General features: G+C 37.5%; 1 protein-coding gene across 1 annotated transcript in view; it reads right to left on the reverse strand.

Annotated features, from left to right (window-relative positions):
- Ubr3 (ubiquitin protein ligase E3 component n-recognin 3) overlaps window positions 1–27,339 on the reverse strand; it is a 128,909-nt gene that overhangs the window by 58,067 nt on the left and 43,503 nt on the right. Inside the window, exons 9-20 of the mRNA XM_055599958.1 lie at window positions 27,031–27,210; window positions 26,361–26,494; window positions 18,639–18,725; window positions 15,949–16,014; window positions 15,767–15,856; window positions 13,276–13,404; window positions 12,690–12,742; window positions 12,458–12,591; window positions 12,019–12,103; window positions 9,948–10,090; window positions 6,809–6,905; window positions 3,113–3,254 (exon numbers count right to left, since the gene is read on the reverse strand). Of these exons, the coding sequence (XP_055455933.1) occupies window positions 3,113–3,254; window positions 6,809–6,905; window positions 9,948–10,090; window positions 12,019–12,103; window positions 12,458–12,591; window positions 12,690–12,742; window positions 13,276–13,404; window positions 15,767–15,856; window positions 15,949–16,014; window positions 18,639–18,725; window positions 26,361–26,494; window positions 27,031–27,210 (1,340 nt within the window). The remainder of the gene's footprint in view (window positions 1–3,112; window positions 3,255–6,808; window positions 6,906–9,947; window positions 10,091–12,018; window positions 12,104–12,457; window positions 12,592–12,689; window positions 12,743–13,275; window positions 13,405–15,766; window positions 15,857–15,948; window positions 16,015–18,638; window positions 18,726–26,360; window positions 26,495–27,030; window positions 27,211–27,339) is intronic.

Here is a 27,339-nt window from a genome sequence, read left to right on the forward strand (position 1 = left end):
CAGATATATAAATCAGCATGTAAATGCAAATCTTAATGAAAACACAAACTGAAACAGACACTAGGTTTCCTCTGAAGATTATATAGAACTTCTGTTAGATTTACGTATGTGTATAGGGTTTATGTGCACATGACTGTAGACATTCTCATCGGCCAGAGTCATCTATTGAACTCCCCAAGGCTGGAGTTACAGGCAGTTACTAGCTGTACAATAAGGTTGCTGGAAACTGAACTCAGGTCCTCAGTAAGAACATGCTGGGCTCTTAACCACTAAGCTATATTTCCAGCTCCGTTACAGAAATGTGCAGGAGCAGGAACTAGCAGTCTGAGACTTCCTAAAAGTGCCACATTGAACAGGCCACGCGTCAATAATAGAAATATACCAGTCTTTAATAAACAATTTACAAAGGATACTTTACATTCTTGTCTTCTGGTACTCTCCTGAAGACAAGGCAGCAAATAAATGAGTTAGCTAGCAAGGTCTCTCATTTAAATGCAGCTGCAGTTGGCTAACGGCTGGAATGCAATATTAAACATTAGTGTTTATTGACTCTGTCTTTAAAGTTCTGGTATTCTAAATGTTGTGTGTATCCATGTAAATATGCAAGCCAATGTGTGGTTTACATCAAAAGGAAAAAGGAAAATGCTACGAACCTCACTTTATACATGTATTATATACCTTAAGCCCTCTCATCTCACTGGATTTCAAGGCTGCAATGGGCCAGTGGGTGGAAGATGCCTAAACTGCTACAGGAATGAGGTGGCACTGCAGCTGTCCTCACTATAAAAAGGCATGAGACCAATGGGGAAGGGATAGAAGAAGGGGTTCAGCAAGAGATGGCCCTGTCAGCTTTGGGGCTGATAAAGGACTGACAAAGATAGGTAAGCTAAACTGAGCCTCACGGGAACAGTGCAAATAAGGGGATGAGGAAAAAACCGAATTCTTTGTAACTAAAGAATAGAGATGTCCACTGACTGATTTCCTACTATTTGACAGCTAGGAGGGTGACCTCACTTTCTCTTGTAAAACTTCACTCTTAACAGGCTCTGTTTATATCTACCTGCTCTGCAGCAACAACCTTTGGCCTTAGCTTTCCCATATCTAAAGGTGAAAAAAAAGTCCAGAATTATGTGAGACTGGCTTCACTTTGTATCTGTCATTTCCTTAGAACAGTGCCTAGCAATGTGTCCAGCAAACAGTAGGCAGGTAGTGCCAAGAGTGTAAAGATCCGAGGGATCCCAAGGAGGAGCCTGAAGGCAGGAGCTCCAGAGGTCATCGTCATCCTTTCTAACCCAGCAAGGCTCACACAGTGTCTAAGCAGCACTGTACCAGGCAATGCCTGCAATTCTGTGTCCTCTCCATAAAGAAAGCACTACTATCGAAATCCAAAGAGACTTTTAATTGAAATCCAATTCAAATTCAAATCCAACAACATTACAGATTTAACTAAGAAAAATAAAAGCTAAAAATCCTGAACAAAAAAAAAAAAAAAAGGAAAGAAAAAGAAATGAAGCCATTTTCTGGAAAGTGTCACCACGTTCTTTAGTATCACACATAGCAAGGAATGACAATGGCTTGCTGCAAGTGACTTTTTGTCAGTGCTTGGCAATTAGAGTACAACAGCTTATACACAAATTTGAGATCTCAAAAGATTGCTCAAAAGTCTTAAAACAACTCTTTCAACCCTGATAAAACTTCTAGATTGAGCAAATTCTAAAAGCTGAAAAGGTAATGTCAATGAGAGTCTCGGTAAGGCTTACTTCATTCATTTATCATGAATTATTAATTACTATTGATCATGTCAACTAGTTATCTACCCTCTAAAACTCTGTTATCACATCAAAAACTGAGAAGAACAAGAATCTACTGATGCGCTACAGTAGCTGTGGTATACGCTCAGTAACAGAAGGCAGCCTGACTCTGGGGAGTCCTACAAACCACATTTGCCTACAAAATCAACACAAACTGCTTTCCAATATAGAGGAGTATTTATTCTATATACTTTAATGGAGAAAAGAATACTACAAATCATTTTTTTCTGAATAATCCTTTTGATAAATGATAAAAATGAACCTTTTAAGGCACTTTTCAAAGGCACTGATCTAAAATCTTAGCCAAAAATAACTTCTAGCTTTTAGAAGTAAAATGAAAAAAATGGCCATAAGTGATGCTGGGTGCATAGAAATCTAAATGCACTGTTTTATTATTTGGTAAACACTAGCACTAAGAGTTCTACTTAGGTAATTAATGCATGCTTTCTTAAATAATTAAAACTATCTGTATAGTCAATGAAGATCTGTATACAGAATATGCTTAGTTTTCTTTAGTTTTTCAAACAAAAAAGGATAGGTGTTCTTTATTTCTAATTATATAACATTTATGCCTATTATTCTATAGATGTCTATTTAAGCAATATACTATAGATATATTATCTTTCATCTTTCTCTCTTTTTATCATCATATCTTTTTCATTGCCTTATCTTTCATCTCTTACTCAAATTAAATTATTAAAAATGCTGGAGTATATACATCTGTTACATATATTCTTCATGAAACTTTTAGGACACAATGAGGCAAGTCAGTTTTGAGAGAGAACATGCCCAAATGAAACAAATTCTAGGTAAACAGATGCCTCACATTTCTAAAACACCCACACACAAATCATTCTCTGTCAAGTTCCTAACAAGAATAAAAAGCAGATAAAGCACTCTAAAGTAGCCACTGGTTCACGTAGTGTCATTTAGTTTTGTCAAGCAGCAGGGTTCACTGCTTAACAAAACAGTGGTTCTTTGGTCCCTTAGCGTACTGCATAATTCCTTCAGCCACAATACTTCTCATTCTACAGAAGCCATAACAAATATCCAGGCTGAAGTATTTGTCTGAAGATGACAAAAACAAACATTTCTCCACAGAGAAGTATAACTACTTCATAATTTCTAATTTGGAATTCAAATAATATGATTATAATTTGTTCTCACATATTAAAAATTTTCTAAACATACTTTTCTTTGTAAGTGGTACCTTCATATAAATGTTGTCATTTAGCATTTTGACTTGAAAATTATTAAAATAAATTATAATCTATGTCATTCTAATCAAAGTGGTACTCTACCTTGTAAAGCAGAGTAAACAGCACGATGTGTAAAGTTTTACAGTGCAGAAGTCTCATGAGACCTTTATAGCTGGGGTGGAGTGACGTTCTTTTCTTATAAGGAGGCCAGGGATTGCCAGGGAATTTTCCACTCTGTTTTAAACTGTAAAAATAAAATCAAAATTTCATGATAGACTCAAATTTTAACTATGGTTTAAACAGTGATTTGCAAGCATTGATTCTATCATGTTTTTCCACACATTACCAATTAATTACAAATGCTTTAAAAGGCCAAAAAGATATTTTTTTACTACACAGTACACATTGCTTTTCCTTTACTATTAGAGAAAAATTGGTCAAAAAAGCTAGGCTTAAAACTAGAAATAGGAACATAAAAAAAAACTAACAAGAAGAAATGAACAAAAAGAATACATAATATTCAGCAAAGTAATTTTCTCTTCTAACTCCTGTAATCAGAAAATGTCCACACTGCTAAGGGCTGGAAAGCAGAATGGATAAAAGCACAGCTTTCAGACCCCATGGAGCTCTAAGCAAGCAAGTAGAGTGCCAGGGCCATTAGGAAAAAAAAGGTTACCAACAGACAGTAACACTGTGGAAATGGTCTTAAATCCCTGAGGGCTGTTGAGATGGCTCGCCAAGCCTAGTGCTCTCCGTTCAATCTGCTGGCCCCACATGGCAGAAAAGAGAACTGGCCACCGCTGAGCTCCACACAACCACACGTGTGCATGTTCACGCATGTGCACACACTAAACAAATGCCGTTTAACAAAACTTTGAGCAGTATGTCTACTGCGCTGTTTAAAGGTATTGGACTCACAGGCCCAGACATGGAAATACGACCCCTCTGTGTTGCTGAGACAAAAAAAAAAGTCTCTCATCTAGATGAGGAGAATAACTCACAAGAAGTGAGAAGAAGCTTACCTGTACCTTCTTGAACAGAGAACATGAGGACCCCAGGAAGACAATAACTATCATCTTTACACACAAACAGTTGCAGGCTCAAAGCACAATAGGCAAAATGTGAGGGAATTACATAGAAAAGTTGACAAATCCATGTTGCAAGGAGCCCAAGGGGAAGGGGGGAAGAGTTTCAACAACACTCTCAATAAGCCTGAACCAACAATAGGTACATAACACACAACAGTTAGGTGCACATAATAATATGGGTAGAGAGTGCACTCAACATTTACAAAAAGTTGCTAAATAACGCAGGACGCCCTGTTCAACCCTCAGTACCACATAAAGCTGGGCACAAAGGAACACACTTGTGATTTCAGGACTTGTGGAATGGAAGCAGGAGGATCCAAAGTTCAAGAGCAACCTCAGCTATCTGATGAGTTTGAAGCCAACTTATCGGAAACACTGTCTTTAAAAAGAAAAAAAAAAAAAAGAGGAAGAAACAAAATGACTTTGTAGGCAGAAGCATACAGGCACCTGGCACACGTCAGGCCGCACCCATATTCAGAACTAAGTTAATTTAAGGAATGGAGTTCAGTTAAAAACAAACAAACAAACAAAAAAGTCTGTTCTTCAAGCATGATGACCTGAGTTTGAACACTCAGCACCCATAAAAGCCAGGCATGACCATATTGCCTATAACTCCAGTTTCAAGAGATACAGCACCCTCTTGTGGTCTCTAAAGAAACCAAGAACACGTGAAGTACACTTACATACATATAGGCAAACACTCATACACATATAATAAAAAGAAATAAATCTTTTTAAAAATTAAATAAACAACCCCCAAAAAAGACTATTTAAAAAATAGACAAAGCAGGGCAGTGGTAGCTCATGCCTTTAATCCCAGCACTTGGGAAGAGACAGGCGGATGAATCTCTATGAGTTAGAGACCAACCTGGTCTACAGAGCAAGTTCCAGGACAAAGTAAGAGAGACTATTGAAGCCAAAAGCAATGACACACACCTTTAGTCCCAGCACTTGGGAGGCAGAGGCAGGCGGATCTCAGTGAGTTCAAGGCTAGCCTAGTCTACAAAGTGAGTTCCAGAACAACCACAGATACACAGAGAAAATCTGTCTCAAAAAACCAAAGAGAGAGAGAAAGAGAAAGAGAGGGGGCAAGGAAGAGAGAAAGGGAGTGAAAGAAACTATTAAACTTATTGTATACCTACTTCTTATTTATTCAATATTAAGTACCCTTAAAAAGTCAAAACAACTTAAAAAGGTGTTGATAAAGTCAATTTGTAGATTTTTTTTTTCCAAAGAAATGTTTCCTCCTCTCAATTTTGCATCTCTTGATATTTTTTTCTTTTTTCTTTTGATTTGGTTTGGTTGTTCTTTGAAATAGAATCTCCTTATGTAGTCCTGGCTGTCCTGGAACTGGCTACGTCTGCCTGCCTCAGTCTCCTGAGTGATAGGGTTAAAGGTATGCACAACTATGCCTGCCATGTTTCAATTTATCAACATGAACTATTCAATTTTACTTATTCAACAAATAACTCCTGCTAGGAGATAATATTGAGCTGCCATAAATCCTGAGGATATGTAAGAAACATAGAAGACAGGTGGGGGTGGCACACATCTTTAGTCCCAGCACTCAGGAGGCAGAGGCAGGTGAACCTCTGATTTCAAGGCTAGCCTGGTCTACAGAATGAGTTTCAGAACAGCTGGGGCTACAGAGACACACTGTCTCAGAAAAGAAGGAAGGGATGGAGGGAAGGATGGAGGGAAGGAAGGAGGGAAGAGAGGGAGGGAGGGAGAGAGGAAGTTAAGGAACGGGGTGAGAGAGAAAGAGAGAGAGCAAAAATATCTTATCTCAAGGAGCTACAAGAAGTAAATAAACATGTACAAGCGAACAAATTGTCACAAAAGGACATAAAATACACAAAAGGAAGTGGCCACATAAACAGAGAAAGGAGAGCCTCAAACTACCTCTTCCACCAGGATTCTAGAGAAAGGCAGAAAGATGATGACAGCTGAGCTGAATTTGGTTGTTGTCGTTTTAAGAAATTTTGTTTTGTGGGAAATTTGTTTTTTTCCAAGTAGAGTCTATGACGGATGCTAAAGTGAACATTTATCTAGGATTTAAAAAACCCTGGCACAAGAAAGTTTTAATTACACCTAACATCTATAAATATATGATAACAGCTACTTGAATATTATCTGGATAAAGACTTTCTCAAGAACAATTTCTTTCTATAATCAATGTTTTGAAATATTTTGTTACATATAAATAAGTAAACTTCATTTTGCTTTGAATATTTTCAACTGTCAATAACAGCAGTATTTTCATACTTTTTGTAGATATCTATCATCTCTGATATCACACTATTTTATTTTTACACCTGTGCCTCCTTCACTGATTCAAATAGAGTAACATAAAATCAAACTTCAATTTTGATTGATCAACTAGCAACTTGGTTTTTCTTTTAATTTCAGTAATGATGTTTCATAAAATTTATCAGGTCAACATTAAATTTTATTTGTTTGTTGCTTTGTGTTTTGAGACAATATCTCATTATACAACCTAGGCTGGTCTTGAACTGAAGATCCTTTTGGAGTGCTGGTATTACAGGACGGCTTACTACATCCAGCTTAATATCAAAATTTTATAAAGATCCTGAGAAAATAAATCTCAGCTGAATTGTTTTTTAGAAACCTTTAAATGATATTTTCTCTTAGATTAAGTATATGTTGATGACTTCACACTGCATGTTATAATGGAACCTGTCCGACTTACAATGCTGTGTATCTGTCCATCGCAGACTGCACATCTCGGCGGTACACTGTTCGAAGAATGACCATGACCGGGTCAAACTCCTGATCCCAGACTTCAGCTATCACACAAAAGAAAGCAGAAATAGAAATCGGACTTCTTAGGAATAAAACCAAACTCAAATTACTTATTAGACTCACTAAAAATATTTAAATTCAAACATAGGAAGTTAAATTAATCAGTTTGCCTTAATGAGGCGCTGTGATTATGTTTACTCAGTTAACCAGAATTTCAGCATCAGGAATGTTCTCTTGTGTGCTACAAGCCTCTGCAGCCAAAGTTTTATGCCCCACTATAAAGTTTAGATCACTGCTGTTGGGTTTAAGGATTTTTTTTTTCTTGGTAAGGTACGCATTAGCAAGAAAAAGAGTACCTTTAAAATGATTCATCCATAGAATTATGAAAACTAAAGTAAAAATGTACAGATCAGCTGATTTGCAAGGTTGCTTTATAAATTGTTTTCTGCCCCTCAAATAAAAATTGATCATGATTCTCCTTCCCTCCTGTACAATTAAAGAGTCACTGTCCAATGTACTGTGTGTAACAACTGGTGATCTACAGGGTGATTTTAAATATCGTCCATATACCATTTTCTTTTAGTACTTACGTAACTATTTTCAATATGCAATATTAAGATTTAACAAGATGCAAATAAAATTCATAATCTCATTAATACTCATATAGATTGAAGAGATATTAAAAAAATTATCCCACTTAAAAAAAAAGTAAAATCCTAAGTATGTAATCTTGTAGATGATATTTAGATGGGCCACATATCCAAAGGTGGTCTGAGGGGCTGGAAAGATGGCTCAGTGGCTCAGTGGTTAAGAATACAGGCTGTTCTTCTAGAGGGCCCTGGGTTCAATTCCCAGCACACACAAACTGGCTCACAGTCACCTATAACTCTAGTTCTAAAAGATCTGACAACTCTTTTGACCTCTGAGGGAACCTGACACACATACATGGCACACATATAAACACGGCAGGAAAACACTCATAAAATTTTTATAATAATTGTTAAGATATATTACACATGGGGGCTCGTAAGATAGAGGCAGGTGGATCTATGTGGGTTTGAGGCCAGTTAGTCTGCATAGGAAGTTCAAGGCCAGGGTTACATAGTGAGATTCTGCCTCAAAAAATAACTGGTCAGCCCTGAAATCACATATACAAGTAACACTGACTGGACTAAGCAACTTGTATTTATATATTCAACACATGTCTGTGTGTGTGTGTGCGTGTGCGTATGTGCGCACGCGTGTAACTATTAAGAACAAGAGGCTATGAATTTGAGTAGGAGATAAAAGAGGAAACATGAGAAAAGCTAAAAAGGGGAGAAAAGAGGAAGGGAGAAATTATGTAATTATATTTTAATTTCAAAATGTTTTGAATTAAAAACAAATAAAATACTGAAAGATGACCTGAAACTAATTTTAGAAACAATGTCTCTTTTCCTAGGTTAAATGTTTTTTTCCGCTTTCATTCTCAGTAGTAAAATCCTTAGCATTTGCAAACACAGAACACAGCTTAAGCTTATTCCAGTCTCCAGCACAGGAACTATTGGCTCTAGTCTCAGCCTGCCTTGAACATTACTGTTCACAGCACCCATCCTCAGAGCTTGTTTATCAAGCAGTTCCCAGATTCCACTCAGACAGATTCTGATGAGAGCAGAGGGGGAACAAGGCGCGGGCGAGTGTTTGACGGGACAAGGCCTGTGGGTGAAGCTGGCGCACTTCATTACACGCTGCATCGTACAGGACACCAGTGTACTCCTAAGTTCATCTAAAGGTCAGAGACAGCCTGTTCTTTAAATAATAAAGACACATTTCACTTTCCTTTAATCGAATATATTCCACACAGACACTGGATTATTCCTGCTACTTCTGACTGCCACAGGAAACAACACATAAGGCTTTTCTTCTGTCCTACTGCCAAATACAGTACATGCTATATGTAACTTCAAAATATATACTGGACTTCCACAGATGTCAAGGAGCATACACTTCAACCCCTTCAAAAAGTTAAGGTTCTTTTCTTTTAAGACCTCTCTGTCAATCAAAATCTCACCTATTTCTCACTCTTGTCAAACAAAAATTATCTATAAATGTAGGAGAAAAATCTTAGAAGAGCAACCACTTCAGAAAAGGGCTTCTGTGTATTTAAACATATTAAGCTCTAAGAGCTATCAGCATCCTAAACAGACTTTACACTATCTCAGGTTAAAATTTAGATAATGAGCTGGGCACAATGGAGAATGCTTTAAAATCTGGGACATGGAGACAGAGTAGATATATCTGTAAGTATAAGGCCAGTGTGGCGGACACAGCAAGTTTTGGACCAGCCAAGGTTACATAGTAAGACTTTGTCTTAAAAAAAAAAAAAAAAAATACAATACAATAAATAATATAAACTGTTTCAAATTAAATTAAGAAAGATAAATTCTTTTATAATTTATGGTTCATTTATAGTTAGTGATCCTTACAGAAATGAATTAGAATACCAGTTAAAGTTGTTTTTATGATTTAGTCACTTAAGAAGGCCATAATATAATGTAAATACTTTCTGTTCTTATTGTCTGAGACAATATAGCTTTATTATGTAGCCCTGGCTGTCCTGGAAGTAGTGATGTAGACTAGGCTGGCCTTGAACTCATAGAGAACCATCAGCCTCTATTTCCCAAATGGAAGTAATATCACTGTTTACTCAGAAAAAATAATTTATAAAATATTTGGAAGAATACCAAAACTGAATTAATAAAAGACAAATATTGAAGGGGCAAAGTCAGGAAAGCACTTGTTTTTAGGGTACAAGGACATGGCTCCATCGGAGAGTCACATGCACATATAAACCCAGAGCTACGGAGGTGGAGACAAGCAAAGCCCTGGAGCTCTCTGGTCAATAATTAAGTAAGCTCCAGTTTCCATGAGAGACCCTGCTACAAAGAACAAGAAATAAGAGAAATAAATGACACATCCAAGGCTTACCTCTGGCTCCACACATATACACACCCACACAAACACACATGCACACTAAATTAATAAATGCACAAACAAACATTTTTCAGTGTACACAGGGAAGAATGCATTTATGTATGGACACATACCTTTGGGAGTATACATGCCTTGTTGCATAGAGCCCCCAGGTTCAAAAACAGGAGCCTTAAAATCAGCTACAGCAGATAAAACTGATTCAAAACTATAACTTCCAGGAATAATGCCACTTTTAGGGTTGGGATTTTCCGGGATATGATGTATGTGTCAAGAAAAAAACAATATTAATGACTACAGCCAGCTTCAAAGTCTGAAATTACTCATTTCTAATTCATTTTATCAAGTTGGCCACCAGAGGGCCACGTAATAGTTCAGTATCATTGTGATGTCTTTTTCAATAATTTAAATCTAGAATCCAGCTAATAAACTATGCGATGAAGTAGTCCCAAGCACACTTCCCCCAAATAAATTCATCAAATTCCATTCAATTAGTGGAAAACAATTTCAATTATCTCCATTTTCATCACTGCATATACCTCACCTTCTTCAGAAGGCCAAAAAGAATACACTAAAACTTAGTACAGATTTGTGTGAGTAAACATCACTTTTCCAAAAGCAAAATTTCCCCCAAATAAAAACAAGTGGGCTTAGGCAAAGGGAAAGCATCAAACCACAAAGACTTTGTCCTGCTTCATATTAGGGTATAAAATTCTTAAACTAAATTCAAAATTATAGAAAATGATTTTTGCTCTGTAGTAGCACTGATAGTCTATAATTGTTTGATGAAATCATCAGAAGGAAGCTGAGGATAGAGCTCTTGCCTGGTACGTTCAAGGCCTTAGACTTAACCCTTATCACAGTGGCGGACATTGGGATGGCTACCAGACAATACTGAATTGATGCCACAAAATACTCAAAGTAGTCAAGCAAATATTCTAATAGGAGTTATTTCACAAAACCAAAATTTCAATCAATTCTTCCAACCCTATGACACATATATACTAAATTTAATCAAATACAAAATAACATTAGGATTTTTAAGGTTTCATTACCTTGCTGGGTACAGTGGTATAAGCCATAACTGCAGTACGCAGAAGGCAGAAGCAGGAAGATCTCTGCCAAGTTCAAGGGCAGCCTACCCAGTCTACACTGTAAGTTCCAGGCCAAGCAGGGCTGCTACACAGTGAGCTCCTACCTCAAAAACATCAGCATTAAAAAAAAAATTTTTTTAATGCATTAAAGTGGGGGGGGGGAAGGGCAGGTGTTGGATAGATGGTCTAGTGGTTTAAAGCAGCTTTTGCATAGGACCAAAGTTTGGTTCCCAGCCAAACACAGTGATTCACAACCTTCTGTAACTCCAGTTCCAGGGAATATGACAGGTTCTTCTGACATCTGCAGGGACCAGGCATGTATGTGCACCCCACACATGCATGCAAACAAACACCCATACATGTAAAATAATATTTCTTTAATTTAAAACAAAACAAAACAAAAATGCTACTACTGAATACTCAGTTCTATACCAGGGACCCTGCTTCCAGTAGGTAGAGGATAATCCATAAACTTGAAAACTCTTTAAGACTGCTTCTAACAAAAATCTTTGAATTAAAAACTCTTGTAATTAATAAAAGTTAAAAAAAATTTAAAAAAAGAAAGTTAAAAAAAAAAACTCTGAAAAGTGTTAATTATAAAGACTCTCTCTACTGGATATGGAGGTGCACACCTTTAATCCCAGCACTCTGGAGACAGAGGCAGGTGGATCTCTTTGAGTTCAAAGCCAGCCTATTCTACAAACCAAGTCCAGGACGGCCAGGACTCTGTTACACAGAGAAACCCTGTCTTGAAAAACAAAACAAAACAAAAAAAGACGACTCTCTTTAAGCTCTGTGCATTGCGGCAAAAGGAAAAGACATGGGTCCCATTTACAAAATGCCCAGCTTTCTCTCCCTAATGTGTCCAAAACTATGAATCCCAAGGTCAACCCAGAAGTATGAGAAAGTCTTCCCAACAGTCAGAGATGACAATGCACACCACCTGCCCTGAACACATCCTTCAGCAAACAACTGATATTTTTCTTTTTCTGCATATCTTCAAGTTTAAAAAAAATCTTTTAAAATTTATATATTTTAATCCATAAAAGCAATTTGTTACCATGAGCACAAAATTACATTTTTAAAGGATATGAGGTCAAGCAATGAGCTATGCGTTCTGTCATTCATACACAGCTGGGCTACCATCTCTGCCCTGAGAATCTCATCATCAGACATCCCTAAAAGTAGTAAAAACAGAATTACTCTATACAGAGATACATAACAAAGAACTCACCACATATTTTATTACGATGTTCTACAAAATGTTGAAATGCCTAAAGCTAAGAGTAAAAAACGGCAAGGCCCAAATTGTAACAGCAGTTTCACAGCCTTGATAATGCAGCTCCTGTAGGCAAAGGATTTTTTAAAGACTCTTCTAAACCATGTGTTAATTGTACATGTCAAGATTTTAAAAGTATGTTTAAGTATATCCACATCCCTTTCCTTTTTTCCATAAACAAGGTACTAGCAGAGGGATAGGCGAAGACAAAGAAACAGTCAGTAGTCAACATCACTGTTTGTCGGTGGTTTACCTAAGTGTAACCGCAGACTCAGAAGGATCACAAGGAACGTGAGCGCGCCCTCCAGCATGGACCGCTCGTGCTCCGCGTCAAGCACTGTATTGTGGTGCTGTGATGCCATGGTCAGCAAGTCCACCACCTTAAACCTGTAAGAGGAAATAGTGAGTGCATTCTCAGAGAATAAAAAAAGCTAAGTTAAATTCCAGACACTTCCCAGTACCTGTCTTAACAAATATACGCTCACCTCTCAAAGACAGACGATATAAAATAATCCGGGTCAAGTCTAGTAGCACAGACCTTTAAAAACACAAGGAAAGCTGTATTTCTCACATTCAGTTTTGCTTCTTACACAAAACCAGAGAAAGCATCAGGACTAGTAAAAGCTGTGTGAGGACAGTGCCTTCCCAGGCACAGTAGAGAAGTCATTTAGAGCCTGGCCCACATAAGCACCCACCCACTCTACCCAGCTCACAGACAAATGCAGCCCTTCCCAAGCCCTCCAGGAACCCCAGGCTGCACAGAACACAAATGGGTGCCATCCCTATGCAGCAGAGTTGGCCAGAACCATATAAACACCTTCTTCCATTCTGTCTTGCCTTTCCTACAGAAACCCCCAAAATGGTGTTTGCCTGGGCTTTTCTCCTGGTTCCTGTTTCTGTGTCCTGACTAAACCTTATGCTTGCCTTGTGGCCCATAAGGTACAGCATCCTTCCTTTGGGAAATTTCCTCAGTGAACTGTCTCTCATCATCACTGTCACCACCGTAAGTTAAGACACCAGGCACATCAAGGCACTTCTAAAGCACACACCCTGGATCTGGAGCGGACTCACCTGCAACAAGTAAATGTCCGGATCAATCATGGAGTTACAGAAATGAGACTGGACATAGGTCATGGCTTGTCCTTTTATTTGCAGACCATTTCTCACCCACATATTGCTATGAATTTCAGCAAGACTTGCCTAATCAGAAACGAATTAGAAAATATGTCATCTTCATTCAATAAAATCATATTGTATTAAGCAATCAGTTAAAATATTTTTTACTTCATCATAATATGAACCTAATTAGTCAGCATTCTATCCAACATTAGATAGTCAGTTTAAATATTCTTTTCTTTTTCTTGCTTTTGTTTTTAGGACATGGTCTAACTACATAGCCCAGGCTGACCACAAAATCACTATGTACCTCACGCTGGCCTCTGTCCCACTCTATAGGATTTTTCTTAAATATCCAAACTAATGACTATATTTTATATAGCTTTCTTCTTTGGAGTTTATAAATGAGCTAGTTTTCCACTAAGGTTTCTGGATACATTTATAATAACTTCACTGAAATCTTTTTTAAAAATCAGTACTTGGAAACAATCTAGATGTCCTTCAAATGAAGAATGGACACAGAAATTGTGGTACATTTACACAATGGAATACTACTTAGCTATTAAAGACAAGGAAATCATGAAATTTGCAGGCAAATGAATGAAACTAGAAAAGATCATCCAGAGTGAGGTAACCCAGACCCAGAAAGACCCACATGGTATATACTCACTTACAGACCTACAGCATAGGATAACCGTACTACAACCCACAGACCCAAAGAAGCTAAGTAACAAGGAGGGCACAAGGAAAGGTGCCAGAATGTCACTCAGAAAGGGAAGTAGAACAGACAGCAGAAGTGGATGATGGGAGGAACTGGGAGACGGAATGGGGAAAGAGACAAAGGTGGGAGTCAGATATGGGGAGAACTGGGAACAAGAAGGAAACTGGGGAGGAGCATATCTCTGTCAAGCTGGAGACCTGCAACAGGGTAGATGCCTGGGAGGATGTGGGTGTGACTCTAGCTGAGACTCCTAACGGTGAGACATGAAGACTAAAGTGACCACCTCCTAGAGAGGCAGGGCTGCAGAAGGAGGGGAACAACAACCAAACAAAACCTGTGATCTAAAAATTACCCTGCCTACAAGAAGTGCAGGGATAAAGAAGAAACAAAGATTGAAGGAAAGTCCAATTGGCCCAACCTGAGAACCACCCCACCGTAGAGCCAGCCCCTGACACTAATGATACTCTGCTATGCTTGCAGACAGGAGCCTAACTTGACTGTTCTCTGGGAGGCTCCAGTTAACAAGGGATTGGGACAGATGCTGGGACTTGCAGTCAAGTGTGACGCAGAGCTCCAGGGGTCCTGTGGAAGTGTTGGGGCAAAGATAGAAGACCTGGATAGGACAGGAACCTCACAAAAAGACAGAGACAACTAACCCAGTCCCATGGGGATTTCAGAGACTGAGAATCAACTAAGAAGCACGCATAGTCGGGATCTAGGCCTCCTGCACTTATGTGGCCGATGGGGCGCCTGGCAAGTTGAGGGGATGGTTGCTGTTTCTCTCACGGACTCTACTGCCTGCTTCTGGATCACTTCCCTCAGGCTGCCTTGCCTGCCCTAGGAGATGAAGATATTCACAGTCCTAATGTGACTTGATATGCTGAGGAAGGCTGATACAGGGGGTGGGGAGGGCTCCCATTTTCTGGGGGAAAGGGAGATGGGAAAGAGGAAGGGAGAACTGGAAGGAGAGGAGGAAGGGAGCACCCTTGGGATGTAAAGTAAATTTAAAACAAAGAAAAATTTAAAAAAACCTTTTTTTAAAATCAGTGCTTATTTTTCACTCTATTTCTCCCTCAACCCTTGCCCTACCTACAATAATAATAATAACAATAACAATAATAATAATAATAATAATAATAATAATAATAATAATAATAATAAAAGAAATAAGCAGAAAGCCAGACATGGTGGCACACACAATTTAATCCCAGCACTCGGGGAGGTGTAACTTTGAGTCCAGGACAGCCAAGGCTACACAGAGAAATCCTGTCTCAGGGGAAGGGGGGCGAGAAAGAAGCATAAAACAAATGTAATTGGTCTTCAATGACTCCGCTTTGCATTTTAACTCAACCTAACTTAACTTTCAATGCAGAAAACCCATCTTACAAATAAACAGAAAAAATAAAAAAATCAGATTAGAGAAATTGTTCTTATTCTATTAAAATTTAATTCATGTCTATCATCCACTAAAACTAAGGGAAGATGAGTTAACCAAGAAGTCCCATTAAAAATGTTTTAAAAAGCCAGGCGCAGTTGTGCATGCCTATAATCCCAGCACTCTGGGAGGCAGAGGTAGGTGGATCTCTGCGAATTTCAAGGCCAGCCTGGTCTACAAAGTAAGTCCAGGACAGACAGGATACACAGAGAAGCCCTGCCTGATAGATAAAACAAACAAATAAATAAGCAAGCAAACAAACAAAATGTTTTGGAAGCCTGAATACATACTTGAATTTGGAGTGGGTGAATCATTAGTTTCATTAACATTTCCTGATCTGGTAAAAGTGAATCCAAATCTAGTTCTTGACATTTCACCGCCTAAAAATCCATAATTAAAAAGTTAGTAATTCAATATTCTCCCCCACACAATAAATGACAGCAACAAGGGAAGCCATTACTATGAATCTCACCTTACTCAAGAACATGGCGTAATAACGATGTAGTGGCAGGTGAAAGGTGACTTGGTTAGGAGCTGGCTGGAGTAAACAAAGTCCACAAATCAAGGTTTCAAGGTTTTAAACATCATAAATAATCCCACCTAGATGAATTCCACGCTGGTTTTTAAATCAACATTTAAAATCTTGGAAGCATAGCTTTCAAACATCTCAGCAGTACCCTCTGAAGTTTCAAACACCAAACTGGAGTAAGTTCTTTAGTGTTAAAACATTAAGTTTGAAGATTTTTGAACTAAAAATCATTATATATGTAGTTGTAAAACTATTGTCCTATCTATGCTCCTCAGTTCTGCTTAGTCAACCCTGGGAAGAAAAGAACGCCCACAGCATGAACACACCAACACCCAATTCTTGCTTTCTAAACCCTGTTCTGCACTAGAAACTAGAAATTATTAGGTAGCTATACCAATACAAACTCCAGAAAAGGACTGGAGAAACTATAAGATAAGCCTAAAACTTCTGAAGGGACATAAGCATTTAAGTATTCAAAAAGGATGTAAAAGGACGGAAACCAACGTGCAGGGCTCTCACTGAGGTCAAATTTGAGACACCTGTCTGAGACCATCTCAGCCTCAAACAGATCTGACTGAAAAACCATGGACCCTATCATACAGAAGTAAGCTAGAGAACTGAAAACTGAATGAAAATAAAGAAATATCTGCAGTTTCAAGGTGTGCCTCACAAGATAGCATATTAGTTACAGTGAGAAAAGAACAACTCCCAGCTGAAGGCCAGCGGGCATTACATTGAGTGACCAAAGTGAGAAAACGTGTCACAGACCATCAGATTAGACACACTGAAAGCCACTAACAACCTTCCTGTGAATATCCTGGAAAATACACGTAATCTGATTTTAATCATGATGTGAACCCTGAGGAACACCCTACAAGATAACTACACCTTTCAAAATGCCACTGTCTACAACGATAAAGAAACATTAACGAAGTATTACAGAAACAGATCTGAGACATGGTAATAAAATTCCCCGAAGTGATTCTGAACCGTCATTTTGCTATGAAGAACATCACTGACAACTGGAGACAGTATCATGAACACCAGGACCTAAGTCCTGCATCCTATCTCCCTAGAACTCATGTTGTTGTTGTTTTTTTTGTTTTTTTTTTTGTTTTTTTTTTGTTTTTTTTTTAAAGCCAGGCATCCTGTTACTTCCTTATAATCCCAGTAGCGGGAAGAAAGAAAGGCAAATCCTTGGGCCAGCCAATCCACCTGGCCTACTTAGTGAAGTGTATGTCAGTGAGAGATCCTGCCTCAAAAACAAGGACAGCCCCTAAGGAATGACACCCAAAGCTGACTGTTAGATGAACACGGAATTGTGTGCATACTCACCTACGTGCACAGGCACACCTACGCATACACATCAGTGAGCAATTACTGAGACATAAATGACCTCGAAGAATTAGATGCTTAGAATCTGTAAATGATTATAAAGTTGTATTTCACTTATAAGTGAATATTCTAACTAAGTCATAGTAAATGCATATTAAGTTTTGAGTAGTAACAGGGATAAAATCAGTAATACTGAAGATCCCAGAAAAGAAAGTTCTTTGTATTCCTAACTTTTCAGTAAATTTCTGTCAAAATGTTTTTCAAATAAGCAAACTGTGTATGAAGGTGCCAGAATAAAAGTCATAAACTTGCATGCTAAACTATTTGAGGGGAGGGGGTGCAGGGGAAGGTTTTGAGACAAGGTTTCTCTGTGTAGCCTTGGCTGCCCTGGACTTACTTTTTAGACCAGGCTGGTCTCAAACTCACAGAGACTGCCTTCTTCTGCCTCCCCAGTACTGGGATTACAGGTGTGTACCACCACACCAGGCTGCCAAACTAATTTTTTTTTTAAAAAGAAAGAAATAGAACAATTTACCTCCCTTGCACACATACATACACAACAGGAGTCCAACCTGCTCAGGACTCAGAACTTAAATTGGGGTGGGAGTTGGGTAACTGGGGAGCACTGTCTGATCTTTCTTCTGTATTCAGCATGTTCTAAGCTATTTCTAAGAGAAGGAGCTTCTAAGAGAAGGAATGACTTTTTCAATGCCAAGAAAGTATGCCCTGTGCCAACATTCTGTTCATTTATTAATTTAAAAAAAACACTTTTGTTCAAGCTCATTCTTCCATTCTCTATCAAGAACATTGCCCAAATAATAAGAGTTGGAATATACTTTTTAATTAATCTCCCTACCTCATTCACATTTATGCCAATACTCTTATTTCTTCAACTTAAGCTAATTTCCACTCCTGAGAAATGACACACATACACTTAAGATGGAAAAGCATGCCTCTGTCCTCTAGGATAAAAGCAAACACAATTAAGATACTCTGCAAGCTCCTGAATGTCGAAGAACTAGCCATCCCTTTTCCGTTGGTTCTGTCAAGTCATTATGATAGTAATTCTTCTACTCTTAACCCATGAAAAGATACTCACAATTTTCAATGTTAAGTTAAATCTAACACTTTTTCCGTAAATGCTTTTATATATGCCAAAAAAACATACATAGCTAAATAGTTGAGCAATACAGCACTTACAAAGCATGCACAAGGTCATGAGTTCAATCCCTAATAAAACAAACTTAAGCATATTTTCATACAATTTATATATATGTACACAGACATATAAAACATACCTCATCTACAAAGTTAATAGCATCAAACCAATCTTGAAGAGCTTCAAGGCAGTACCTTACAACATTTCGAGTATAGTCTTGAGTTTCCTTTAAAAAAGAGTTATATAAATTTCATAGTACATAAACATATGTATTTTCAAAGTGAAATTACATGTAATAGTAAGCATTGCATATACAATGGTAAAATGCAGATACTTTCAAGATAACCTCTATCTTTTCTGTTCCAAGAAACCTTTCCTTCATAAACTAGAAGTACCAACCAATGACAAATATGAAAATTACAGAATATAACGTGCTTCCTTCTACATATTCTTTAAAGTGAAGCAAAGCTAGAAAACACTTTAAATAGATTAAAAGCAAGTTCCATTTCAATGGCTTCCCCAAAATACCATAAATTCATTACTGTTATTCAGTAAATATAAAAATCTCTTTGAGGATAATGAACAAGTACTAGTTATTTCTAACCATAATGCTGACAGTTAGAAATCACTGGCAATGGGCTTAAATGTCACTAAATTGTTCACCGGAAAATGGCTGAAGAGCAATTTTCTATGGATACTATACACAATAAAAAAGGAGGCTAGAATATATACCTGCTACAATTAGCCTGTAATATCCTGGCTTAGGAAAGAAATGGTGTGAACTATTTTCAGTAAGAGAACTGTGAAAAGCAATTACAATACTTAATGAAAAATGGATCTACTCAAATAGTTAAGTTTTAAGTTAAATGAAAATGTAAATCTAAAGGCTCTTATAAATAAATAAATAAATATATATATATATATATATATATATATATATATATATACACACACACATACACACATGTAAGGAAAGGAAAGGAATAAAAAAATCTCTTCCCTCTTCCCTCTAAAATAATTTGTAGTTTCCAGGAGATGCTAGGAGGTCAGAAATGGCAAGTAAATGGTTTCTTTGGGGAATAATTAAAATGTTCTAGAATTAGTGTAGTGTGGTTGCATAACTTTGAAAATACACTATAAACTACTTAATTGTGTAATTTAAAATGGTTAGAACACACATTTTATCTGAATTAAAAAAATAATGGAATTCTCTTAATTATTTTGAGAACCAACGTAAAACATAAAAGTGCATGTAGCCTCAAAGTCAAGTACATCAACTTCATCAGCTACCTATACAAACCACCTGTGCCTTTAAAAAACACACACGCACACAAAGGCAAATTTCACATTCCTTCTTTTCTTCTTTTTTTTTTTTTTTTTTTTTTTTTGTTAAATTTCTTGAGACAGAGTCTCATATACCCCAGGCTGGCCTTGAACTCCTGATCTTCTGCATCTATCATAGCACCCTCCCCATTCAGTGTTCACTGCTCCTTTACCTGCTCTTCTCCACGTCCTGTCACTTCTTCCGTGACATAATCATATAGGTCCTCGCCTACTTCGCTGCCACCACCCAGTGCAAACACCACTTACCTGGTCACCTTGCCAACAGTCTCCCTCTGTCCCAATCTACCCTGCATGAAATTTATCTTTATAAACATATTATCTTACACACTCTGCTCCCTATCTCTCACTGAAAAAGTTTAATGACACTTAAAGTTAATAATAAATAACCTGTCTTAAACTAACGTGGAAGTTAATTCATGTATAAAGAAACTTTGAAGGTCCACAAGATAGTTCAGCAGGTAAAGGCAATTGGCCACCAAACCTGAGCAGACGAGTTCATCCCCCAGGACTCAAATCACGGAGAAAAAGAAGACTCCTCACTGTCACACCTACACTATGGCGCACCCGTACGCCTACAGCCCCACCCCAACAATAAACAGATGGTAGGTAGGTAGGTAGGTAGGTAGGTGGTTGGGCATGCAGACAGACAGGTGGGTAGGTGGGTGGGTGGGTGCGTGCATGGGTGCATGGGTAAATAAATAAAATGTAAAGCAAGTTTTGTTTTTTTTTTTAAGAAAAAGAAACTTAGAAAACCAAATACGCCATGTTCTGAATTTGGACAGACTCTTTTTTATGACTGAGCACAAGTCTAAACAGCAAACCTGACCACAGAACAAGTTAACCAAAGGTACCGAGAGTGCTACTGAAGACGGGCCATTAGTTCCATTACAAAGTACTGTAACACTGTGTTCAGATGCTCTCTCCTCATCCGCCCACCTACATTCCCCACCCTAGAATGCATACTGGTAATTCTTCATTATAAGCTGCTACAAGTTACTTAAACTTTGTATTTCTCCATAAGGTGGGTATAACAACACCTACCTTCCAGTAGTCATGAAGATACAGTGAAATTATGCATATAAAATGCTTTGTCTGTCTAAGCACTAGCCCTCATTAGCGGGGCTAACATGCACCAAGAGTCAAGGTGAGACTCACTGAATCTGCAGTAAGCTAAATTTGCCACTAGATGGAAGCAATTATACAAAGACAATAAATCATATGACTCCATAACATTTATATTACTTAATCCTTTACTTTTATATTTTATAATGGCGAATGTAGATACAAAATAGATGCTTAACTTTAAATAGTATTACTTCTTCTAGTTTCCATTTCTAAAAACTGTCAGCACTGCTGCTAAAACAGCTCTGGGCATTCTCACTGAAAAATAAATAATAGCAATTTGGTAGAGAGCACCAGTTCTAAAATCAGACAGATTTGCTTTCAATTTCAGCTTGTTCTTGCAATTGTGTGAGCCAAGAAAGTTGTCTAATCTCTGAAGGAAATGGTTGATGCCATAGACTTCCTAAAAGATGGTATGAGGATTGGATGGAAGTATCTTTAGCGGACCTAGCACAACATCTGGTATCATCTTGATGCTCATCAAGAGAACATCTAGAAACTAAGATGCTTCTTTAACTGAAGAGTTGCTCTCTTGGTTACTGCAAAGGTTACAGAAGATATTCTACAACCCTGTTTTCTCACCATCTTCTATACCTCTTAGATTAAGGGGATACTTCCCTCTAAATACGCCACTACAATTCTGGCCTTCAGAAACATAGAGAGAGAGAGAGAGAGAGAGAGAGAGAGAGAGAGAGAAACAGGTAGATAGGTAGATAGGCAAGCAAGTCACCACTTAGAAGCAATAATTTCTCACTACCACAGAGATAAATATAAATCCAGCTTCATAATCCAAATTCACCCCAAGCAAAACTGTCAAAATAACCTGTCTAAAACTATCGCCTCATGTCAGTCTTATCTTCCTGAATCAGTTATTGCCTTACAAGACTTCTCATTCCTCTAGGTCTCCTCTCCCTTCTTTCTTCATGGTTCATGTCTCATCTCCTTTCTTGATCTCATTTACTACCTAGTAATAAACAGCATCTACATGCCAAAGCATTTAATGTTTACATTACAGACTCAGTCCAGACTTCTCTTTTGAGCCTGAGACTTGCACCAGCTGCCTTTCCATTGTCTCCATCTGCACATTGCACAGACATTTTGAACAGCCCTAAAACCGACCTCTTTCTATCCCTCTTTTCCTCCTCTGTACACATTATCTGACAGTCAAGTTTTCTCAGCAAAAACATATACCAAGCCCATTAATTCTACCTCTAAAATGCATCTTGAATATCCAATATATATATATACCTTATATATATATATATACCTTGAATATGACAATTTCATGCTTATGTTTAAGATCTCACGTTTAGACTACTGCTGCGGCATCTTTTAAATTAAGAAATACTTGAATTTATTTATGGAGTAAAATGTGACATTTTGGTGCATGTACACCAGCGATCAGATCTATCTTGTTGTATTTTATGATTTATTTTTTATAATTATTAGTTTTGTGTATATGCATGTGTGAGCACGTGCCCTCGGAAGCATCAGCTTCCCCTGGACTTACAGATTTGGAGAGCTCCCTGATGTGGGTGATAGGAACCAAACTCAGACTTCTAGAAGAGCAGCAAGTGCTCTTAGCCACTGATCCCTCCAGCCCCCTTAGATTAAAAAAAGAAAAGTGTTTGTTTGTTTTTTAATAATTAAAGTACTTACAATCTATTCTTTTAAAAAACCTGAAATAGTGAGATAGGCCCAGTGAGGTAGCTCAGTGTGTAATGGTGCTTGCCTCCAAGTCTGATGATATGGTAAAAGGAGGGGATCAATTCTAGTAAACTGTCCTCTTACTTTCATGTGTGTCACTGCATGTGCTGACCTTGTATACTAAATTGAAAATGAACTAATTTGTCTAAACTTTAAAAAGAAAAATACACAAATGTAGAACAAGTACCCCTCAAAAAAGTCTGAAATATACATGTTGTAAACAATGATCAACCATGTACCAAATCTCAAAGACATCCCTTTGGTCAGGCTTAAACTTTGTATCTGCTGGTCTTTTTCCAAAGCTCCCTCACCATCAGTTTCCAGAGGCCATCATTCTTCTCCTCACTTCCCAAAGACCTTTTTAAGAATCATAAATGAAATATCCATGAACTGGTTTATCAAAACATCTTAATAAACTACCTACTCATAGTCTCTATATGTGTGTGTGTGTGTGTGTGTGTGTGTGTGTGTGTGTGTGTGTGTGTGTACTTTCATGTGCTAGACAAGAGCTCTCCCACCATGCTACATCTTCTTACACTTAGTCTTTTATCTATAAATCTGATCATAAACTGTCTTAAAATCTTCACAGAATTCTCTTTAATTAAACCCAAGATTCTTCGATGTAGTTAAAGGAACCTGAATTGTAATCTGATCCCTCTATCCCCCAATGAATTATATCTACTCTCTTATTCTAGACACAAACTCCCTCTACAGAAAAACACTTTCACAGGAGACAGTTTGTTCCTCTCCACCTCCCACATGATCACCACTAACCCTCTTTTATTCTTTGGACGTCTGGTTCCTTCTTTTTTTTTTTTTCAAAAAGATCTCTGATTTTCAGATTTAACCTGCTTTTCTCTCCCACACACGCAAAAAAAAGATGTGATTTTGCCAGGGAGCATAATTACAATGTAAATTGATACATTTACCCTGTGTCCTTGAGAATAACAACCATATCTACCTGGTTCAATGCCAAAATACCTAAGATGTAGATGGTGCCTAACACAGAGCAGCATTTAATAAACCTTTCCAAGTAAATGAACAAACAAACCTCCCACTACATGGCAGTTGTTAAATAAACCCCCAGCTGAGGTTAAACAGGAACTATGAACACAAAGGGAATGCTGCTTGCAGAAAGGATGTTAAGCTTGAGGCTTCCAGACTTTTCCAAAAGTTAACCCTAACAGTCCTTCACTCTAGCTGCAATCACCACTCATATTCAACTGCATAGCAAAATACATCTCTCAGTGGGGCTTAAACGTGTGTACAGTTTGTTTGTTTGTTGTTGTCAGTTTAAACTTCCCAGATAACTTCCCATGCAAGAGAAGCACTGCGCCAAGAAGAGACAGTGAGAAAGCACATGCTCCAAATGGGGAGGCGAGGCCTACCCTGAATCAAAGCTTGGGAACAAGGAAAGGAACAATCATCAACCACAACATGGAGGTGGTATAAGAGGATGCACTATAAATGTAAGTTAAGGCAAATTATAGATTCTTAAATCATTTACGATACCATTAAATGACATGAAGAACACAAATGAAATATAGTATGCAGGATGATTTTTTAAAGCTAATAGCAAAAGCTGTCATGTGAAGTGGAAGTTTCTGGTTTCCTTGAAGACTGAGTTTTGCCATGTGATATTTTGCTGCAAGTTGGGCACGTGATGTTTTGCCCAGGTTAGCTTATGAGAGAGCATGTGCTGTTTTGCTGTGACCCCTCATGTGTTGAGAACACCCGTTTGTGGACTTTGAGGAGAAGACACCAGCACAGTGAGATATCACTTTTTGGATCGACATCACTGTGCTGGTCTTCATATCATGCTTCGACACTTGACTTCGAAGAAAGAAGTTCCAGAGAGCTTCTCCAGGCAATCCAACAAAGCCTTTCGGCTTTCGCTGACTTTGTGTGGTTGTTTCATGTTGGCCTCTAGACTGGACTGCTGGTATCCTGATGTCCGAGTCTGGTAATCCCCCTAACAACTCATCGTCGCTGATCAGAAGGAAGCAGGTAAAAGAAGTCTACAGTCCTTTTCCCTACTAATCTGCCAAGGTTGCTGGGGGGTAGAAGGGAGGTAAAGGTGCTTAAGAACCCTAAATAAAGTAGGTTTGGGGAAAAATCAAAGCCTACAGTTATGTTTATAACATCTAGAGTCCTACCACGTGGAAAGCTAAGGCAGGAGGATCTTGAGTTTGAGGCTCAACAGTGAGAATTTGTCACAAATAAAAACAAAATCTGATGAAGCAGGATATGTATCTATGGTTATCTGAGATTTATCTATAGTTTTTAACACATATAAGGCCCTGAATGTTTTTTTAACATACATAAGTTCCTAGCACTAAACACATACATATTCATCCATTTATACTCTTTGTCTGTCTGTCTCTCTCTCTCTCTCTCTCTGTGTGTCTCTATATCTCTGTCACTCTTCCTCTCTTTGTGTCTCTGTCTCTATCTCTTTCACACACACACACAAGATCATTAGAAATTTGAGAAATTTTACATGTCTATAAAAATCAACATGAGTAACATGACCTTTTGAAATCTGAAATTAGACTATAACTAAATTTTGAAGCATCTGCGTTTAGAGACTAGGTAAATCTGTGGGAGAAAATAGTCAAAAAACTACTGAAAGGAACACATAAACTTAAGGATAGATGAAAAGAAACCTCATTATTACCTGTAAGAATATGCTCACCTTGATGCCCTTCATCTTGTTTTGTTTCATTTATAAAAGGTTTTAAGAAGGGGGGAGGGGAACTACACAAATCTCAAATAGGTTTTCATGGGCTGACCTAATGACCCTGTGTAAAGAGTAAGAATCAGACTAAAACAATGGCTTCTAAATATTCCCACTATAAGATCTTACCCAGACACTGGGCATGGTAGTACACACCTTTAATCCCATCACTCAGGAGGCACAGGCAAGCAGATCTCTCTAAGTTCCAAGCCAGCCTGGGCTACATAGCAAGCTCCAGGCCAGTCAAGGCTATGTACTGAGACCTGCAGAATCTTTTCTGATACAGGCTAATTGATTGAGTTTCATGGGGTTAAATACCAAAATCTTCATTATAATATACTTATTATGCACAATAGATTTAGAGGACTCTTTCTGATTTATAAAGACTCATCAAACTAATGTCTAGGAAAACATAACATCTGCAAGTTGTGTGAAAATTATTTTGTGCTTATAATCTTAAAATAATAAACTTTAAACCAGTCATGATAGCACACACCTGTAATCCCAACACTTGGATAGCTTGAAGCAGATAAATTGAAAAATCAAGACCAGGTATGAAACAAAAGAGAGTTTAAGGCCAGCCTGGGCTATATAGCAAAACTCTGTAAAATTATACACTTTTTTTAAATATAATCTTTACCTTTTAAAAGATATAAACTATTAGACAACTAAAAACAGTTACAATGAAACAATTATGCTTAGAGTAGAGTATAATGAAGTTTCAACAACTGTTCAAAATTGGGGCAGTAGGGAAGGTCTGATGCTATAAATGAATTTCAGTGTGCCCAAGAATAAAATATATCGTTACAGGTGAGCTTCCACAAAGATTAGTTTGAATTCAATTTGAAACAGAATTAAACACTGAATATTATATATGATATTTTCAGGTGTGTTTTTTCTTAAGTCATTATGTTTTAAATGCAGAAATTAACAAAAATATTTCCAACGTACCCTAACTTTACAATGTGATAAGAGCCCCCACATTGGCTGTGCACAGGCTTCAAGCTCAGCAGCAAAGGCAGCATAGTAGGTCTGAGACTCAAATTCCACATGCTCATTGAGTTCTCGCTTGTTCAAGTTCATACCTTGTAAAAAGCAAAGCACAAAAGCCTGTCAAACAGGCCCATGTCTGTAACTTAAAATCAAACCTTTCCCTCTACTCAACATGTTTTAAGCCAGTAGCATCAATTACACAGGACATATGTAAATAAGCTTACAATAAAATATAAAAAGAGCCAGTCCTTTTTTAGAATTTTTTTACAAACTAACATTTCTAAGAAACATTCTGTAAATGTCATAAACAAAACTGATTATCTTTAAAGAAGAAAATCAAAAGCAATTTTAATTGCTACTAGTCCAAATTGTTATGAACATGTTACAAATCTGAGAAAATAGATTTTGTTTCTAAATTAATATTTTAACATACTATGAAAAAATGCATTCATTTTTTAATAAACCCTTGCTATGTTGCTAAGAATAATGTATTAAAGTTTTTACAGATAATAATTAATTCAAATAGAAGCACCTTATTTATAACCTCAATGACATACTATTATTATTTTTAACTAGTATTTAATAATTTAACATTAATTTTTGAACAAAAAAAGGTTAAAATTCATACCTTGAAAGAAAGAAACAAAGTTCATCCATGTAACTAACAAGCCATGATCCTCTAAAAACCTCTTCGCCACACTTTGATGAGAAAGAATATTAATAAAATCACTAACAAGAGGCCAGTAAGTGTTATTCTTCAGTAAGGCTTCTCCACAGTTCACCACCACATGTAAACTATTTTCTTCATCTAAAAAAGCCCAAAAATTCTTGTTAAAACCAACTTCACAAACAATACAGAATATTACTACACACGATAGAATCAGAAACACTTAGAACCTAACCCCAGCATAGTATTTAAAATCTGTACGGCTCTAGG

This window comes from Psammomys obesus, unplaced genomic scaffold (genome assembly GCF_907164565.1).
Source record: "Psammomys obesus unplaced genomic scaffold, mPsaObe1.curated_primary_1811, whole genome shotgun sequence".
Lineage (NCBI taxonomy): Eukaryota > Metazoa > Chordata > Mammalia > Rodentia > Muridae > Psammomys > Psammomys obesus.